This window comes from Balaenoptera acutorostrata, chromosome 5 (assembly GCF_949987535.1).
Source record: "Balaenoptera acutorostrata chromosome 5, mBalAcu1.1, whole genome shotgun sequence".
Lineage (NCBI taxonomy): Eukaryota > Metazoa > Chordata > Mammalia > Artiodactyla > Balaenopteridae > Balaenoptera > Balaenoptera acutorostrata.
In genome coordinates, this window is record NC_080068.1 from 33,166,553 (window position 1) to 33,188,457 (window position 21,905).

At 35.7% G+C, this 21,905-nt stretch overlaps 1 protein-coding gene across 4 annotated transcripts in view; it reads right to left on the reverse strand.

Annotated features, from left to right (window-relative positions):
- LRBA (LPS responsive beige-like anchor protein) overlaps positions 1–21,905 on the reverse strand; it is a 751,667-nt gene that overhangs the window by 622,639 nt on the left and 107,123 nt on the right. For all 4 annotated transcript variants that reach the window (XM_057546722.1, XM_057546725.1, XM_057546723.1 and 1 more), the window contains exons 9-11: positions 20,960–21,106; positions 348–545; positions 39–172 (exon numbers count right to left, since the gene is read on the reverse strand). In XM_057546722.1, the coding sequence (XP_057402705.1) occupies positions 39–172; positions 348–545; positions 20,960–21,106 (479 nt within the window). The remainder of the gene's footprint in view (positions 1–38; positions 173–347; positions 546–20,959; positions 21,107–21,905) is intronic.

Genomic DNA, 21,905 nt, shown 5'->3' on the forward strand with positions numbered 1-21,905 from the left:
ACTCTCACATCAAATGAAGAAAAAACAAAAGCACTCACCATATAGTCAAGTCAACTTCATCAGATAAATATTGCCTATAATCCAACTGTGCAAAAAGTGGAAACAGCACTTGTACTCCTCCAATTGAATGCATGGCACTTTGGATGGAATGTGTTAAAACCGCCTTCACATCCTTGTAAAACAGAAGACACAGTAAAGATTCCAATGATTCTTTTCCAAAACAATTCAAAATGAAACATAACAAGAACAATAAAATGTTACATTACATGTCAGAAGCTACCAAATGCACCTCAATAATACATCAAAATTTACCATTAAAAATATTCTTAAAAGATTACCGCTAGTACCTGGAGCATGAGTGCATGCGGTGAATGAACAAAAATTGAAGGGTTGTCCTTAGGGGATGATTCGAGGCAGAGCTGGGCATCTGTGGCGCGTGGATTGTATGTGAATGCAATGGCACTAGAGAGTTTGCCATCATACAATAAAAGTTTGTGATGCTCAGCAAGGAACAGGTCACTTTCTGCTTTAAATTTAAATGTACCCTAAGAATTAATAAAAAGTAGAACAGTTAAGATAGGCCACAAAAAGAAAAATTAACTACAAATCACCAGAAATATAAAAATTTAAGTAGAACACTGATCATTTTCCTAACAATGTCAATTAAGGGAAGCCTTGCATGCTTAGTTACTTCTAAAGTAGACTGAATTCATTTTAAAGATATACTGGAAATCAAGTCAACTTGACATTAAAACCTTACATTTAAAAAAATGTAAAATTAATATACTACACAGCATGTTTTGTTTTTTTTATTGTATTGTCTTTCTTTAAATTTTGGTAAAAAGAACATAACATAAAATTTACCAACTTAAACATATTTAAGTGTACAGTGCAGTGTTGTTAACTACAGCACACTATTGTACAACAAATCTCTAGAACTTTTATGTCTTGTGAAATTGAAATTCCCGTTGAGTAACAACTCATTTCCACTTGCCCCCGTACCCTGGCAAACATCATTCTACTTTATGATTCCATGAGTTTGACTACTTTATATAACTCAAACGAGGGGAGTCACAGAGTATTTGTCATTTTGTGACTGGTATATAACATCCTTAAGATTCACCCATGCTGTAGGATGTGTCAGGGTTTTTTTTCTTTTTTAAAGCTGAATAATATTCCATTGTAAATACATACCACATTTTCTTTATTCATCCATCCATAGACAATTAGGTTGCTTCGACCTCTTATCTATTGTGAATAATGCTGCAATGAACATGGGTGTGCAAATAGCTCTTTCATATCCTGCTTTCAGTTCTTTTGGATATATACATAGAAGTAAGACTGCTCAATCATGTGGTAATTCTATTTTTTATTTCTTGAAGAATCACCATATTGTTTTCCATAGAGGCTGCACCATTTTACATTCCCACCAACAGTGCATAAGGGTACCAATTTCTCCACACAACCTAAACCACACTTATTTTTATTTAACAACGGTCACACTAATGGGTGTAAGGTGATTATCTACTGTGGTTCTGATTTACATTTCTCTGATGATTAGTGACTTTGAGCATTTTTTCATATGCCTGTTACACATTTATATATTATCTTTGGAAAAAATTCTATTCAAGTCCTTTGCCCACTTTTTAAATTAGTTGGGTTTGTTGTTCTTGTTGTTGAGTTGTATGAGTTCATCATATACTCTGGATATTATTAACACTTTATCAGATATTTGGTTTGAAATATTGTCTCTCATTTCATGGGTTGCCTTATAACACTGTTCCTTGATGCACAAAAATTTCAATGCACAAAACATTTTAAGCTTGATGAAGTCTCATTTCATTGTCTATTTTTGTCTTTGTTTCCTATTTTTTTTGGTGTCATATCCAAGAAATCATTGCCAAACTCAATGTCATGAAGCTCTTCATGTGTTTTCATGCAGAAATCTTATGTGGAGGTCTTATGTTTAAGTCTTTAATCTATTTTGAGTTAATTTTAATGTATGGAAGGTAAGGATCCAACTTCACTCTTTTCCACATGGGTATCCATGTTTTAAAACACCATGTGCTTAAGAGATTAAATTTATTTATTTATTTATTTATTTATGACTGTGTTGGGTCTTCGTTGCTGCGCACGGGCTTTCTCTAGTTGCAGTGAGCAGGGGCTACTCTTTGTTATGGTGCGCTGGCTTCTCATTGCAGTGGCTTCTCTTGTTGCAGAGCACGGGCTCTAGGCGTGTGGGCTTCAGTAGTTGTGGCATGCAGGCTCAGTAGTTGTGGCTTGCAGGCTTAGTTGCTCCGCGGCACGTGGAATCTTCCCAGACCAGGGCTCGAACCCGTGTGCCCTGAATTCGCAGGCGGATTCTTAACCACTGCGCCACCAGGGAAGTCCTGCTTAAGAGATTAATCTTTCCCCATTGCATGGTTTTGTATCCTTATAGAAGATCATTTCACCATAAATACAAGGATTCATTTCTAGACTCTATTCTGTTCCATTAGTCTATGTATCTCTCTTTATGCAAGTACCATAATGTTTTGATTACTGTAGCTTTGTAATATGTTTTGAAATCCTGAAGTGTGAGACCTCGAAATTTGCTATTCTTTTTCAGATTGTTTTGGCTATTCGGGGACCCTTGAGATTCCATGTAAATTTTAGGGTGGTTTCTTCATTATTGCAAAAAAATGCCATTGGGACATTCATAGGAATTACACTGAATCTGTAGATCACTTTGAGTAGCATGCATTTTTAACAATTTTAAGTCCTTCAGTCCATGAACACAAGATATCTTGCCATTTATTTGTGTCTTATTTAATTCTTTCAGCTATGTTTTACACTTTTTACTCACTGTACAAGTCTTCTGCTCCCTTGGTTAAGTTTATTACTAAGTATTGCTTTTTATGCTATTATAAATGGGATTACTGTCTTATTTTCCTTTTCGGATTGTTCACTGATAGTATGTAGAACTACAACCGATTCTTGTTGCATATGATGTTGGCTGTGGGCTTTTCATATATGGTCTTATTATTTTGAGGAAGTTTCCTTTTATTTGTAACTTGTTGAGTGTTTTTATTATTAAAGGGTGTTGAATTTTGTCAAATACTTTATTTGCATCTATTGAGATGATAGTGTAGTTTTTGTCCTTCACTCTGTTAATGTGTCATATTACACTGATTTTTTTTCATGTGTTGAACCAGCTTTACATTTCAGGAATAAATCCCGGTTGGTCACAGGGTATGCCCTTTGATGATCTTTGTCTGGTTGTGGTTTCAGGGCAATGCTAAACTCAGAAAATGAGTTTGGAAGTGTTCCCTCCTCTTTATTTTTTGGAAGAGTTGAGGAGAACTGGTGTTAATTCTTCTTTAATGTTTGATAGAATTCTCCAGTAAAGCCATTTAGTCCTGGGCTTTTCCTTATTCAGAGGTTTTTGATTATTGATTCAATTTCCTTATTAGCGATAGTCTGTTCAGGTTTTTATTTCTTCAGTCTTGGTAGGTTGTATGTTTCTAGGAACATCTATTTCTTCTAAGTTATACAATTTGTTGACATGTAATTGTTCATAGTAGTCTCATAATTCTTTTTATATTCATAGCATTAGCTGTAATGCCTACTCTTTCATTTCTGCTTTTAGTTAAAGTCCTCTCTTTTTTCCTTAATTATTCTAGCTAAGAATTTCTCAGGTTTTTTGGTCTTTTTTAAAAAAACCTGACTCAGTTTTGTTGAGTTTTTCTATTTCTTTTTTAGTCTCTATTTCATTTATTTCTGCTCTAATCTTTACCACTTCCATTCCTCTGCTAACTTTGGGTTTAGTTTGCTCTTCTTTTTCTAGTTCCTTGAAGCATAGATTAGGTTATTGACTTGAGATCATTCTTTTTTTTAAAGTAGGCATTTATCACTATGAACTTCCCTCTTAGTGTTGCTTTCTCTGCATCCCATAAGTTTTGGTATGTCATTTTAGATTTCACTTGTATCAAGATATTTTCTAATTACCCTTGTAGTTTCTCCTTTGACCCATTAGTTTTTTAAGATTGTGTTGCTTAATTTCCACATATCTGTGTATTTTCCAGTTTCCTTCTACTACTGATTTCATTTCATTGTGGTCAGAAAAGATACTTGGTATGAGTTCAATATTACTAAATTTGTTAAGACTTGTTACGTGGTAATACGTGGTAATATGTGGTCTATCCTAAAGAATGTTCCATATGACCTTGAGAAGAATGTGTACTCACTCTACTATTGTTGGGCAGGATGTTCTATATATGTCTGTTCGGTGCAATGGATCAATATTGTTCAAGAACTCTGTTTCATTACTGATCTGCAGTCTGATTGTTCTGTCCATTATTGAAAGCACTATATTGAAGTATCCTACTATTATTGTGTTTCTACATAATTCTTCCTTCAGTTCTGTCAATGTTTGCTTCATATATTTGGGAGTTCTGATGTTAGGTGCATATATTTTTAATTGTTATATCTTCCTGGTGAACTGACACTTTTATCATTATATAATTTCCTTCTTTGTCTCCTGTAACAGTTTTTGACTTAAAGTCTATCTTTTCTGATTATACGTATGGCTACCTCTGCTCTCTTTTGGTTATCATTTGCATGTACTATCTTTATCCATCCTTTCACATTCAGCCTATGTATGTCCTTAGTGTGTCTTTCCTGGACAAAACACAGTTGACACCTTGTTTCTTGAATCCATTCAGCCAATTTACTTCTTTTCAGTTGGAGGTTTAATCTCGTCACATGTACTGTAATTACTGAATGGGAAAGACTTAGTATTGCCATTTTCTTCATTGTAATTTGTTAATTGTTAATTGTTTTCCTTTGTGTTTCATTGACTTTTTTCGTATTTATATGCTTTGATCCCTTCCTCCTTTTATTCTGTGTAATTTCTATGGGTATTTTATTTGTGGTTACCATGGAAATTATAATAAAATAACTTAAAGTTACAATACTCTAAACTGATAACAACTTCAATCACAAACAGAAACTACTCATTTATATCTCCACTTCCCCCCACTTTATATTATTGATGTCAAAAATGACATCTTTTTGGGACCTCCCTGATGGCGCAGTGGTTAAGAATCTGCCTGCCAATGCAGGGCACACGGGTTCGATCCCTGGTCCAGGGAGATCCCACATGCAGCAGAGCAACTAAGCCCGTGCACCACAGCTACTGAGCCTGCGCCCTAGAGCCTGCGAGCCACAACTACTGAAGCCCGTGTGCCTAGAGCCCATGCTCCACTACAAGAGAAGCCACCACAATGAGAAGCCCACGCAAAGCAATGAAGAGTAGCCCCTGCTTGCCACAACTAGAGAAAGCCCGCAAGCAGCAACAAACACCCAATACAGCCAAAAATAAATAAATAAATTTATTTTTTTTAATTACATTTTTTTATATTGTTCATCTATTAACAAAGATTCAGAAAATTTTCTTGCTTTTGTCTTTTAAATGGATGAGAAAATAAACTATAACCAAGTGGGATTATCCCAGACATGCAAGGTTGGTTTAAATTTGAATAATCAATGTAATATACTACATTAATAAAAATGAAGGACAAAAATCACATGATCATCTCAGTAGAAGCACAAAGAGCATTTGACAAAACCCAACAACTCTTCATGATAAAACACTCAACAAGATAGGAATAAAAAGTAAACTCCCTTCAATAAACAAAGACCATCTACACAAAATTGACAGCTAATGTCCTAAGCTGATGGTAAAAGTCTGAATGCTTTCTCCCCTAAGGTTAGGAAAAAGACAAGATGTCTGCTTTCACCACTTTTTTTAAAATTTTATTGTGGTAAGAACACTTAACAGGAGATCTACCTCATTAACAGATATTAAGTGATATTAACAGATAGTTATTAACGGATAATAAGATAATTATTAACAGATAATAAGGTATTATTATCTATAAACACAATGTTGTACAGCAGACCTCCAGAACTTATTCATCTTGCATAACTAAGACTTTAGTACCAGTGACTAGTAATTCTTTTTTCCCTTCCCTCAGCCCTTGGCAACCACCATTCTACTCTTTGTTTCTATGACTTTGCTTTTATCTCATATCATTGGAATCATGTAGTGTTTGTCCTTCTGTGGCTGGTTTATCTCACATAGCATAATGTCCTCAAGATGCTGTACTAGAGGTCCTAGCCAGGGCCACTAAGCAAGGAAAAGAAATAAAAAGTATCCAGAAAGAACTAAAACGAGGGCAGTTTACAAATACATCATCTTATATATAGAATCTTAAATATAGAAAATGCCAAGAAATCCACACATAAAAAAACAAACTATCAGAGCTAATAAACTAGAACAGCAAAGTTGTACTATAGAAGATAAAAATATAAAAATCTATTTAGTTACCATCCATAAGCAACAAATAACCCGAAAATGAAATTAAGAAACAATTCCATTTGATATTGCATGTAAAAGAAGAAAATATTTAGAAATGAATTTAACAAAATACATGCAAGACTTGTTCACTGAAAACTACAAAAAGAAATTGAAGAAGACCTAAATAAATGGCATAATATCCCATATTCATGGATTGGAAGATTTAATACTCATAAGATGACAAATCTTTCCAAATTGATCTAGAGATTTGAGGCAATATCTATCAAAATCCTAGCTACTTTTTTTTGTAAAAATTAACAAGTGCATCTTAAATTCATACAGAAATGTAAGATACCAACAACAGCCAAAACAATCTTGAACAAGAAGAAAGTTGGAGAACTCATACTTCCTAATTCAAAAAATGCATTACAAAACCACAGTATTCAAGACTGTACTACTAGCCTAAGAACTGACATACCGTTCAATGAAACACAATCGAGATTCCACAGATATTTACATTTATGATCAACTGATTTTTGGTGAAGCTGTCAAGAAATACAATAAGGAGAGAATATTCTTTTCAGCAAATGATGCTGAGACAACTAAAAATCCAAATGTAAAGGAATAAAGTTGCACCAAATACAAAAATTAACTCAAAATGAATCAAACACTTAAATATGAGAGCTAAAAGTATAAAACTTTTATAAGAAAACACAGGAATAAATCTTCATGAACTTGAATTAGGAAATAATTTTTTAGATATGACACCAAAGCACAAATAATAAGAGAAAATATAGACAAATTGGACTTCATCAAACTGAAATGTGTGCTTCAAAGGAAAACATCAGGCAAGTGGGAAGACAAGCCACAGAATGGGAGAAAATATTTGCAAATCATATATCTGATAATGGATTTGTTTCTAGAATATATTTTTGAAACTCTTAAAACTGAGGCTGAGGAGAGGAGGAGTGGGGAGTTGTTGTTCAATAAGTACAGAGTTTCAGTTTTGCAGAATGAAGAGAGTTCTGCAGCTAGGTTGCACAACGTAAATATACTTAACACTACTGCACTGTACACTTAAAAATAGTTAAAGTGGTAAGTTTTATGTGTATGTTACCACAATTAAGTTTTTTTTTTGAGAACCTCTTAAAATTTAGCAAATAAAAAGGGAGCTCAGTTTTTAAACAGGCAAAGGATCTGAATAAACATTTCTCAAAAAAAGACATACAAATAGCCTTATCATAAGCACACAAAAACACATTCAACATCATTAGTCATGAGGGAAATGCAAATCAAAACCAAACCACAATGAGATACCATTTCACACCCACAAAAATGGCTATAATCAAAAAGTCAGATAATAACAGGTGTTCAAGAGAATATGAAGACATCGAAAGCCCCATATACAGCTGCGGTAATGTAAAATGATGTGGCCACTTTGGAAAGCAATCTTGAAATTTTTTTAAAAAGTTAAGTGGAGAGTTACCATATTACCAGCAATTCCACTCTAGGTACATACCCAAGAGAAATAAAAACATGTATGCACGTAAAACCTTGTACAGAAGGGTTCATAGCAGCATTGTTCATAACAGCCAAAAGGTGGAAACAGCCCAATGACCATCAACTGACAAATAGATAAAATGTGATATACCCACACAATATTATTTAGTAATAAAAAGGAATGAAGTAGTAATGCATACTACAACATAGGTGGACCCTGAAAACATTATACTAACTGAAAATACATCAACCACAAAAGATCTCATACTGTATACTTTCCTTTACATGAATTGTCCAGAAGAGACAAATCTATACAAATAGAATTAGATTAGAGTACTGGGAAGCAGGAAAAATCAGGAGGGAATGCTGATAAGTATACTATTTCTTTGGGGGATGAACATACTTTAACATTAGAGAGTGGTAATGTTTGCACAACTTTGTGATACAATAAAAATCACTGATTTATACATAATAAATGGGTGAATGGTAAGATATGTGAATTATATCTCAATAAAACTTCCATTTTAAAAAACTCATTCAGAGTAAAGGCTGTTCTGGGACCAATTAACAAAGCTTAAAAGTAAAACAAACTTCAGAGACCTTCAAGATGGCAGAGAAGTAAGACGTGGAGATCACCTTCCTCCCCACAAATACATCAGAAATACATCTACACGTGGAACAACGCCTACAGAACACCTAATGAACACTGGCAGAAGACTTCAGACTTTTCAAAAGGCAAGAAACTCCCCATGTACCTGGGTAGGGTAAAAGAAAAAAGAAAAAACAGAGACAAAAGAATAGGGACGGGGGCTTCCCTGGTGGCGCAGTGGTTGAGAATCTGCCTGCCAATGCAGGGGACACGGGTTCGAGCCCTGGTCTGGGAAGATCCCACATGCCGCGGAGCAACTGGGCCCGTGAGCCACAATTACTGAGCCTGCGCGTCTGGAGCCTGTGCTCCGCAACAAGAGAGGCCGCGATAGTGAGAGGCCCACACACTGCGATGAAGAGTGGTCCCCACTTGCCGCAACTAGAGGAAGCCGTCGCACAGAAACGAAGACCCAACACAGCCATAAGTAAATAAAATAAATAAATAAAATTAAAAAAAAAAAAAAAAGAATAGGGATGGAACCTGCACCAGTGGGAGGGAGCTGTGAAGGAGGAAAGGTTTCCACACACTAGGAAGCCCCTTCACTGGCGGAGACACAGTGTGGGTGGGGGAAAGCTTCAGAGCCACGGAGGAGAGCGCAGCAACAGGGGTGCAGAGGGCAAAGCGGAGAGACTCCCGCACAGAGGATTGGTGCCGACCAGCACTCACCAGCCCGAGAGGCTTGTCAGCTCACCCGCCAGGGTGGGTGGGGGCTGGGAGCTGAGGCTCAGGCTTCGGAGGTCAGATCCCAGGGAGAGGACTAGGGTTGGCTGCGTGAACACAGTCTGAAGGGGACTAGTGCACCACAGCTAGCCAGGAGGGAGTCCAGGAAAACTCTGGACCTGCCTAAGAGGCAAGAGACCATTGTTTCGGGGTGCGCGAGGAGAGGGGATTCAGAGCACCACCTAAACGAGCTCCAGAGACAGGCACAAGCCGCGTCTAACAGCGCAGACACCAGAGACAGGCATGAAACGCTAAGGCTGCTGCTGCAGCCACAAAGAAGCCTCTGTGCAAGGCTATCCACATCTATCCACATCTTCCATCCCAGGAGCCTGTGCAGCCCGCCACTGCCAGGGTCCCGTGATCGAGGGACAACTTGCCGGGGGAGAACATACAGCAGGCCACAGGCTGTTGCAACATCACACTGGCCTCTGCCCAACATCACACTGACCTCTGCCGCCGCAGGCTTGTCCCACGTTCCATACCCCTCACTCCCCCCGGCCTGAGTGAGCCAGAGCCCCCTAATCAGCTGTTCCTTTAACCCTGTCCTGTCTAAGCGAAGAACAGATGCCCTCAGGCGACCTATGCGCAGAGGCGGGGCCAAATTGAAAGCTGAACCCCAGGAGCTGTGCAAACAAAGAAGAGAAAGGGAAATCTCTCCATACAACCTCAGGAGCAGCGGATTAAATCTGAACAATCAACTTGATGTACCCTACATCTGTGGAATACCTGAATAGACAACGAATCATCCCAAAATTAAGGTGGTGGACTTTGGAAGCAACTGTAGACTTGAGGTTTGCTTTCTGCATCTAATTTATTTCTGGTTTTATGTTTATCTCAGTTTAGTATTTAGAGCTTATTATCATTGGTAGATTTGTTTATTGATTTCCTTGCTCTCTTCCTTTTTTTTTTAATATATATATTTTTTTTTTCCTTTTTCTCTTTTTGTGAGTGTGTGTGCGTATGCTTCTTTGTCTAATTAGGTCTGTAGAGCTTTGCTTTTACCATTTGTCCTAGGGTTCTATCTCTCCATTTTTTGTTTGTTTTGTTGTTTTTTTTTTTTTTAGTGTAGTTTTTAGCACTTGTTATCACTGGTGGATTTGTTTATTGGTTTGGTTGCTCTCTGCTTTCTTTCTTTTATTACTTTTTTATTTTTAATAATATTTTTTAACTTTTTATTTTAATAATTTTATTTAATTTATTGACTTATTTACTTCTTTATTCTTTCTTCCTTTCTTTTTTCTTCTACACTTTTCTTCTGAGCCGTGTGGCTGACAGAGTCTTGGTGCACTGGCCAGGGGTCAGGCCTGAGCCTCTGAGATGGGAGAGCCGAGTTCAGGACATTGGAACAAAAGAGGCCTCCCGGCTACACATAATATCAAACAGCAAAAGCTCTCCCAGATATCTCCATCTCAACACTAAGACCCAGCTCCACTCAACGACCAGCAAGCTACAAGGCTGGACAACCCATGCCAAACAACTAGCAAGACAGGAACACAACCACAACCATTAGCAGAGAGGCTGCCTAAAATCATAATAAGGTCACAGACACCCCAAAACACACCACTGGACACGGTCCTGCCCACCAGAAAGACAATATCCACCTTCATCCACCAAAACACAGGCACCAGTCCCCTCCACCAAGAAGCCTACACAACCCACTGAACCAAACTTACCCACTGGCAGCAGACACCAAAAACAACGGGAACTAAGAACATGCAGCCTGCAAAAAGGAGACCCCAAACACACTAAGTTAAGCAAAACAGAAGACAGAGAAATACACAGCAGATGAAAGAGGAAAGTAAAAGCCCAACAAACCAAGCAAATGAAGAGAAAATAGGCAGTCTACCTGAAAAAGAATTCAGAATAATGATATTAAAGATGATCTAAAATCTTGGAAATAGAATGGAGAAAATACAAGAAACGTTTAACAAGGACCAAGAAGAACTAAAGGCAAACAGACAATGATGAACAACATAATAAATGAAATTTAAAATTCCCTAGAAGGAATCAATAGCAGAATAACTGAGGCAGAAGAACGGATAAGTGACCTGGAAGATAAAATAGTGGAAATAACTACCACACAGCAGAATAAAGAAAAAAGAATGAAAAGAATTGAGGACAGTCTCAGAGACCTCTGAAACAACATTAAACGCACCAACAATCGAATTACAGTGGTCCCAGAAGAAGAAGAGAAAAAGAAGGGGACTGAGAAAATATTTGAAGAGATTATAGTTGAAAACTTCCCTAATATGAGAAAGGAAATAGTTAATCAAGTCCAGGAAGCACAGAGAGTCACATACAGGATAAATCCAAGGAAAAACATACCAATACAACTATTAATCAAACTATCAAAAATTAAATACAAAGAACAAATATTAAAAGCAGCAAGGGAAAGCAACAAGTAACATACAAGGGAATCCCCATAAGGTTATCACTTGATTTCTCAGCAGAAACTCTGCAAGCCAGAAGGGTGTGGCAGGACATATTTAAAGTGATGAAAGGGAAAAACCTACAACCAAGATTACTCTACCTAGCAAGGATCTCACTCAGATTTGACGGAGAAATTAAAACCTTTACAAACAAGCAAAAGCTAAGAGAATTTAGCAACACCAAACCAGCTTTACAACAAATGCTAAAGGAACTTCTCTAGGGAGGAAAACAAGAGGAGGAAAAGACCTACAATAACAAACCCAAAACAATTAAGAAAATGGTAATAGGAACATACATATCAATAATTACCTTAAATGCAAATGGATTAAATGCTCCAACCAAAAGACACAGACTGGCTGAATAGATACAAAAACAAGACCCATATAGATGCTGTCTACAAGAGACCCACTTCAGACCTACGGACACATACAGACTGAAAGTGAGGGGATGGAAAAAGATATTCCATGCAAATGGAAAACAAAAGAAAGCTGGAGTAGCAATTCTCATATCAGGCAAAATAGATGTTTAAATAAAGAATATTAGAAGAGACAGAGAAGGACACTACATAATGATCAAGGGATCAAACCAAGAAGGAGATATAACACTTGTAAATATTTATGCACCCAACATAGGAGCACCTCAATACATAAGGCAAATACTAACAGCCATAAAAGGGGAAATCAACAGTAACACAATAATAGTAATGGACGTTAACACCTCACTTTCACCAATGCACAGATCATCCAAAATGAAAATAAATAAGGAAACACAAGCTTTAAATGATACATTAAACAAGATGGACTTAATTGTTATAGGACAGTCCATCCAAAAACAACAGAATACACTTTCTTCTCAAGTACTCATGGAACATTCTCCAGGATAGACCATATCTTGGGTTACAAATCAAGGATTGGTAAATTTAAGAAAATTTAAATCATATCAAGTATCTTTTCCGACCACAACGCTATCAGACTAGATATCACTTACAGGAAAAAATCTGTAAAAAATACAAACACATGGAGGCTAAACAATACACTACTAAATAACCAAGAGAGCACTGCAGAAATCAAAGAGGAAGTCAAAAAATACCTAGAAACAAAGGACAATGAAAACACGACAACCCAAAACCTATGGGATGCAGCAAAAGCAGTTCTAAGAGGGAAGTTTATAGCAATAAAATCCTACCTCAAGAAACAAGAAACATCTCAAATAAACAACCTAACCTTACACCTAAAGCAATTAGAGAAAGAAGAACAAAAAAAAAAACCCCAAAGTTAGCAGAAGGAAAGAAATCATAAAGGGCAGATCAGAAATAAATGAAAAAGAAATGAAGGAAACAATTGCAAACATCAATAAAACTAAAAGCTACTTCTTTGAGAAGATAAACAAAATTGATAAAACATTAGCCAGACTCATCAAGAAAAAAAGGAAGACTCAAATCAATAAAATGAGAAATGAAAAAGGAGAAGTAACAACTGACACTGCAGAAATACAAAGGATCATGAGAGATTACTACAAGCAACTCTATGCCAATAAAATGGACAACCTGGAAGAAATGGACAAATTCTTAGAAAAGCACAACCTTCCAAGACTCAACCAGGAAGGAATAGAAAATATACACAGGGCTTCCCTGGTGGCGCAGTGGTTGAGAATCTGCCTGCTAATGCAGGGGACACGGGTTCGAGCCCTGGTCTGGGAGGATCCCACATGCCGCGGAGCGGCTGGGCCCGTGAGCCACAACTACTGAGCCTGCGCGTCTGGAGCCTGTGCCCCGCAACGGGAGGGGCCGCGATGGTGAAAGGCCCGCACACCGCGATGAAGAGCGGTCCCCGCACCGCAATGAAGAGTGGCCCCCACTTGCCGTAACCGGAGAAAGCCCTCACACGAACCGAAGACCCAACACAGCCAAAAATAAATAAATAAATAAATAAAGTAGCTATAAAATGTAGCCTTTAAAAAAAAAAAAAAAGAAAATATACACAGACCAATCACAAGCACTGAAATTGAGACTGTGATTTAAAATCTTTCAACAAACAAAAGCCCAGGACCAGATGGCTTCACAGGTGAATTCTATCAAACATTAAGAGAAGAGCTAACACCTATCCTTCTCAAACTCTTCCAAAATATAGCAGAGGGAGGAACACTCCCAAACTCATTCTACGAGGCCACCATCACCCTGATACCAAAACCAGACAAAGATGTCACAAAGGAAAACTACAGTCCAATATCACTCATGAACACAGATGCAAAAATCCTCAACAAAATACTAGCAAACAGAATCCAACAGCACATTAAATGGATCACACACCATGATCAAGTTGGGTTTATCCCAAGAATGCAAGGATTCTTCAGTATAATCAAATGAATCAATGTGATACACCATATTAACAATTTGAAGGAGAAAAACCATATGATCGTCTCAATAGACGTAGAAAAAGCTTCTGAAAAAATGCAACACCCATTTATGATAAAAACCTTCCAGAAAGTAGGCATAGAGGGAACTTACCTCAATATAATAAAGGCCATATACGACAAACCCACAGCCAACATCATTCTCAATGGTGAAAAACTGAAACCATTTCCTCTAACATCAGGAACAAGACAAGGTTGTCCACTCTCACCACTATCATTCAACATAGTTTTGGAAGTTCTAGCCACAGCAATCAGAGAAGAAAAAGAAATAAAAGGAATCCAAATCAGAAAAGAAGTAAAGCTGTCACTATTTGCAGATGACATGATACTATACATAGAGAAACCTAAAGATGCTACCAGGAAACTATTAGAGCTAATCAATGAATTTGGTAAAGTAGCAGTATACAAAATTAATGCACAGAAATCTCTTGCATTCCTATACACTAATGATGAAAAATCTGAAAGAGAAATTAAGGAAACACTCCCATTTACCACTGCAACCAAAATAATAAACTACGTAGGAATAAACCTACCTAAGGAGACAAAAGACATGTATGCAGAAAACTGTAAGACACTGATGAGAGAAATTAAAGATGATACAAACAGATGGAGACATATACCATGTTCTTGGATTGGAAGAATCAACATTGTGAAAATGACTAACACACCCAAAGCAATCTACAGACTCAATGCACTCCCTATCAAACTACCAATGGCATTTTTCACAGAACTAGAACAAAAAATTTCACAATTTGTATGGAAGCACAAAAGACCCCAAATAGCCAAAGCATTCTTGAGAAAGAAGAAGGGAGTTGGAGGAAACAGGCTCCAACTACAGTAGTACAGTAGTCTGGAGGCTCCAACTACAGTAGTACAGTAGTCTGGAGACTACAGACTATACGACAAAGCTACAGTAATCAAGACAGTATGGTACAGGCACAAAAACAGAAATATAGATCAATAGAACAGGATAATAAGCCCAGAGATAAACCCATGCACATATGGTCACCTTATTTTTGATAAAGGAGGCAAGAATATACAATGGAGAATAGACAGCCTCTTCCATAAGTGGTGCTGGGAAAACTGGACAGCTACATGTAAAAGAATGACATTAGAACACTCCCTAACACCATACACAAACATAAACTCAAAATGGATTAAAGACCTAAATGTAAGGCCAGAGACTATAAATCTCTTAGAGGAAAACATAAGCAGAACACTCTATGACATAAATCACAGCAAGATCCTTTTTGATCCACCTCCTAGAGAAATGGAAATAAAAACAAAAATAAACAAATGGGACCTAATGAAACTTCAAAGCTTTTGCACAGCAAAGGAAACCATAAACAAGATGAAAAGACAACCCGCAGAATGGGAGAAAGTATTTGCAAATGAAGCAACTGACAAAGGATTAATCTCCAAAATTTACAAGCAGCTCATGCAGCTCAACATCAAAAAAATAAACAACCCAATCCAAAAATGGGCAGAAGACCTAAATAGACATTTCTACAAAGAAGATACACAGATTGCCAACAAACACATGAAAGAATGCTCAACATCATTAATCATTAGAGAAATGCAAATCAAAACTATAATGAGATATCATCTCACACTGGTCAGAATGGTCATCATCAAAAAATCTACAAACAATAAATGCTGGAGAGGGTGTGGAGAAAAGGGAACCCTCTTGCACTGTTGGTGGGAATGTAAATTGATACAACCACTATGGAGAACAGTATGGAGGTGCCTTAAGAAACTAAAAATAGAACTACCATACGACCCAGCAATCCCACTACTGGGCATATATCCTGAGAAAACCATAATTCAAAAAGAGTCATGTACCACAATGTTCATTGCAGCTCTATTGACAATAGCCAGGACATGGAAGCAACCTAAGTGTCCATCAACAGATGAATGGATAAAGAAGTTGTGACACATATATACAATGGAATATTACTCAGCGATAAAAAGAAATGAAATCGAGTTATTTGTAGTGAGGTGGATGGACCTAGAGTCTGTCATACAGAGTGAAGTAAGTCAGAAAGAGAAAAACAAATACCGTATGCTAACACATATATATGGAATCTAAAAAAAAAAAAAATGGTTCTGAAGAACCTAAGGGCAGGACAGGAATAAAGACACAGACATAGAGAATGGACTTGAGGACACAGGGAGGGGGAAGGGTAAGCTGGGACAAAGTGAGAGTGGCATGGACTTATATACACTACCAAATGTAAAACAGATAGCTAATGGGAAGCAGCCACATAGCACAGGGAGATCAGCTCAGTGCTTTGTGACCACTTATAGGGGTGGGATAGGGAGGGTGGGAGGGAGACACAAGAGGGAGGAGATACGGAGATATATGTATATGTATAGCTGATTCACTTTGTTATAAAGCAGAAACTAACACACCATTGTAAAGCAATTATACTCCAATAAAGATGTTTAAAAAAATAAAATAAAAAATAAATGGCAAAATAAAACAAACTTCAAATAAACATAACTGAAAGTAATCTAGGGACTAGAAGAATAAAGCCCAACGATCTTTAAAAAAAAAAAAAAGCAACAAAATCCAGACATTTATGTGGTAAAAATCATAATGTCCAGTATCTAATCCAAAATTACTAAACAAACAACAAAGTCTGAAATAACCAGCAGACTATCAGTAAATAAAAATAAACCCAGAAATACAGATGATGAAATTAGAAGAAAAAGACATTAGAATAGTTACAACTATGGTCAGGTATTTTTTTTAAGACAACACTGAAAGGAGAAAAATAGATAATGAAAATTATCAAAACTTATCAATACAAAAAATATTTGAAATGAATAATTCGCTTGACAGAATTAACGGCAATAAGGCATTTGATAAAGAAGGATTAGTGAACATAAAGATAATACCATGAAAACAATCCAAAACAAAACATTTCTTACAAATTAGGCAAAAAATAGCACCTCAATGCTCTGTTTGCTTATATCTAAGGTCTAAAATAAATGTAATATGAATTCTAGAAGAAGAAAAAAATCAGAAAATATATTAAAGAAATAATAGCAAAAAGTTTCATATTTCACCAAAACCACAAACCCACAGAACTGAGAAGTTCAAATAATCTAAAGTAGGCTAAACATGCACACATATACACACACACACACATAAACCCATACCAACATATATTATATTCATTTTCTAAAAATCAGTGACAAGAGTAAATCTTAAAACCAGGAAGAGAAAAAAAAGACATATTACATATAGAGGAAGACCACACACTTCTTGTTAGAAACTATGCAAGTCAGTTAAACAAGAGTATCTTTAAAAAGCTCAAAAAAGAAAACTGTCACCTTAAAATTGTATAATCAGTAAAACTACTTTTCAAAGCTGAAAGAACAAAGGCTTTTTCAGACAAATTAAAGCTCACAAAAGCCACTGACAGTAAATCTCCATTATAAGAAATAATAAAACAATTCAAATGGAAGGAAAATGATATGAGACGGAAACATGAATCTACACAAAGAAGTATCCTAGAAATGGTGAATACATAGATAAATACAGAGGTAAATACAAAGTATATGATCTTCTTCATTTTTCATTTTTTAAAAATATAAATGAATGAATCCAAAATAATAAAAATGTATCAAAAGGACCATAATATATGAAGAAGTAAAATCTACGAAAATAACAAAACCGAGGACAGGACGGGGAATTGCAGGATTATGTTGGAAAGGTCTTACACTGTACAATGTCATTTATTGGTAGACTATGATAAGTTAAAGTTTAAAAAAAAACTAATAAACCAATAGTAGAAATAAGTGAAATACTAAATAATAGGCAATCTAAATCAAAGCAGAGAAAGAGGAAAGAATCAAAGAACAGATGAAAGGAATAGAAAACAAATAGCAAGACAGTAGATTTAAGTCACACAATATCTATACTTATTGATACATTGGATGTAAATTATGTGAACATTCCAATGAAAGGCAGAGATTGACTGACTCAATAAAAAAGTAAGATTCATTTTACAAAATTCAGTATCCTTCTAATAAAAACTCTCAGAAAACAAGAAATAGAAAAGAAATTTCTCAACTTGAAAAAGCGTCTATAAAGTATGTATGAATGCTTTCCCTCTAAAATCAGGAACAAGGCAAAAATGTCTACTCTTGTCATTTCTATTTTAACTATTTATCCTGGAGGTCCTATTTAGTACAATAAGGGAAAAAAGAGAAAAGGCATACACATTGGATATGAGAAGTAAAGCTTACAGTCTACATGAACAAGTATGTAGAAAATACTAAAACAGCAACAACAAAAAACTAGTAAAACTAATTAGCAAGTTCAGCAAGGTCCTGTTAAAAAGTCAATAAAACTCAACTATATTTCTATACACTAGGAACAAATGATTGGAAATTAACTTTTTAAAAAATGCAACTTAAGATATTACCTAAAAAACATGAAATACTTAAAAATACATTTAACAAAATGTATGCATGACCTGTACAATGAAAACCAAAAAACACTGCTGGGAGAAATTAATAAAGACCTAAGTAAATAAAGAGATATCATGGTCACAGATTGGATAATCCAGTATTAGTGAGATGTCAATTATCCTCTAACTGATCTATATGTTAATACAGTACCAAATAAAACCCCAGTAGACTTTTTTGTAGAAAGCGATAAGCTGGTTCTAAAATACATCTAGAAATGCAAAGGACTTAGAAAATCGCAAAGGATTTGAAAAAGAATAGTTGATGGTTTAGACTTCCGGTTTTCAAGACTTACTACAAAGCTACAATAATCAAGACAGTAAAGTATTAGCATAAAAAAAGACAGCTAAGTAACTGAAATCAAATAGAGCCTCAAAGATGCCACAGTAAGGCAATGAATGGAGAAAGAATAGTATTTAAAAAACAAATAGTGCTGGAACACCAGGGTATCCTTATGAAAAACAAAAGATAAAATAAACCTTGATAGTTAGCTCATACCATACACAAAAATTAACTGAAAATGGATCACAGGCCTAAATATAAATGCTAAAAATATAATACTTAGAAGAAAACATGAGTAAGTCTTTCTAACCTTGGAATCAGCAAAGATTTCTTAGATAAGACACAAAAATCATGAGAATAATACGAAAAACTGTTAAATTGGAATCCATAATAATTAAATTCCTATGTTCTTCAAAAGCCAGATTAAGAAAACAAAAAGGCAAGACAGAGACTGGGGGGAAAATATTTGTAACTCATACATCCGATATCCATAATATATAAAGAAACTTATAAAGGACTTATAAGTTATAAGGACTTATTATATAGGACTTATATCCATAATATATAAAGAAACTTCAAAACTCAACAATAAGAAAACAAACCAAACAAAAAATGGGCAAAAGATTTGAATACACACTTAACAAAAGAAGATACACAAGTGGCCAATAAGCAATGCAAAGATGCTCAGCATCTCTAGGCATTACAAAAATGCAAATTAAAACCAGAACGAGAAACTGCTAGGGACCCACTCAAATGTCTAATATTAAAAAGACCAGCAATACCAGGTGTTAACAGGATGTGGAGTAAGTAGAAAGCTCATACATTGCTTGTAGAAATGTAAAATTGTGCAACTACCTTGGAAAAGAGCTTGGCAGTTTCAGCTGCCATACCAATTAACAATTCCACTCTTACATATTTATGAAATACACAAAGAATTGTACACCAATATTCATAGCAGCTTATTCATAATAGCCAAAATCTGGAAACAACCCAAATATTCATCAAGAGATGAATGGGTTAAAAAGTTGTGATATACTCATACAAAGGAACACTACTTAGCAATAAATAAGAGGGAACTACTAATACAAAACAACATAGATGAATCTTAAAACAAGCTAAGAAGAAACCAAACTCCAAGGAGCACACATTGCATGATTCTATTTACATAAAACCTTAATAAAAACAAATCTATTTGACAGTGACAGAAAAAGATCAGTAGTTGCCCGTCAACAGAAATGGGGTGGGGTTAGAGAAGCACAAGGAACTGACTAGGAAAGAGCAGAGAGGTACCTTTTGCTGTGATAGAAATGTTCTATGTCTTGATTGCTGCATTATGCTTTTGTCAAAACTAATTAAAATATGTATACTTTATTAACTCCAACAGTATGTAAATTAACGCAAGTTGATTTTGTTTTCAAAGGAACATAACAGACATTAAATCACTCCCTGAAAGCAAACTAGATTAACAATGGCTTAACCTAAAGGTTCCCAAACTTCCTTGATTCATGACACTCTTAGCTTCACAGTAATTTTTTATGGTGTTCCAGACCAAAATAAATATTGAACATTTCTGTTTATTAGTTTGACCCAACTACTTTATATTTTATATTTTAACAATTATATTTTATATTTTAACCTTATAACTTAACAATTTATTAGCCATTTGAAAAACAATGCACAAATTGAAAAAAAATGTTTCCTTCATTATTATATTAGTAAAATTATTTATTAATGGGATGTATATGCGTCTTGGGTACTGCACAAATTCTCAAATTTTGGAATCAATTTCATAGCTCATCCTCATTTCCTGTTCCACACTGATTTTCACATGGTACTTGCTCTTTACCACAGTGAGCATTAAAAACTTAGCTGTGCAAGGATATGATATCACCAAAAGAAATGCAGAATAAATTAAAGTTGAAACTTGAGCTAGTACTTTGCACAGTGCCCCACATATGACAAGTATACTATGCTTCCCACAAAACTCTAAAATACCCTTTGGACGGACTCCTGTGACTTCCCTATGGTGCCTCTGGTTACTTTCACATACAGTTTAGTAAAGCAAGCTGTAAGCTGCCCCATGCACCACCCACCTATAAATCAAGCTCAACTAACACTGGTTAAGCAGGGAACAGCAAGTAAAGTACCTTGTATCCCAGGCCCAATTGATAAATAGCAAAAATCTGAGCTGCATTAAGAGCTTCACTAAAAAGGTAAACTGCAGTCATCTGACCACAGAATACCCTATTAGCATCTGCTGTTTCTGATGAGCCCAGGAAACACTTGTCAAAGGTCTGTGAAAGAAAACAGAAAAGTTTATTAGAGAAAAAACAAAAAATTATCTCCTCCAGAAATAATAACAAACTATACTGGTATAAATATTTTGCCCACTCTAAAATATAATCTGAATAGATTAAAATAATTCATTTAGCATTTCACTTCATTCATTCCCATTTGGTGTAGAGATCAGGAAAGACATCATAGAAAGGAGGTAAGACAAGTTTTCCAAAGCACAGTAAACAAAACCTGATGACAAAGTGGATATAGGAAACAGAGCCAGAGAAATCATCATGGACTCTGAAGGATCATACTTGGTCAACCAAAGAACCAGACAGAAGAGCAGGCTTTGGAGCAATGAGGAAAATCATGAGTTAAATGTGGGACATATAATGAATGCATCTTTTCTGTAACTAATATGGATGAAGAAGCAATTGCCAACAGGGTTCTGTATGGTGAGAAGTTAAGACTGTAACTTTTTGTAGACATCAAGATACAAATAATGGGTAAAGTCATGGAGTAGATGCAATCTCTCAAAAGGAATGTGTAAATCAAGAAAAACAGGTGTATGTTTTTCTTCTTCAGACAAAAAATTCCTCTTAATAACATCCAGGTTGCAAAGACCACATTTTAAAAACTCATGTATACAACAAGGAGGAAAAAAAGTATCCATATCTCTTTAAAAGTATCATTTTATACCATGAAACTATTAGGAAGGATGTTGAAAAATAAGTATGTGTTGACATTAAGGAATATAAAAAAATTTTTAACATTTGGGTTCTGAAGACAGACCACCTAGATCAAATCACTGCTTCC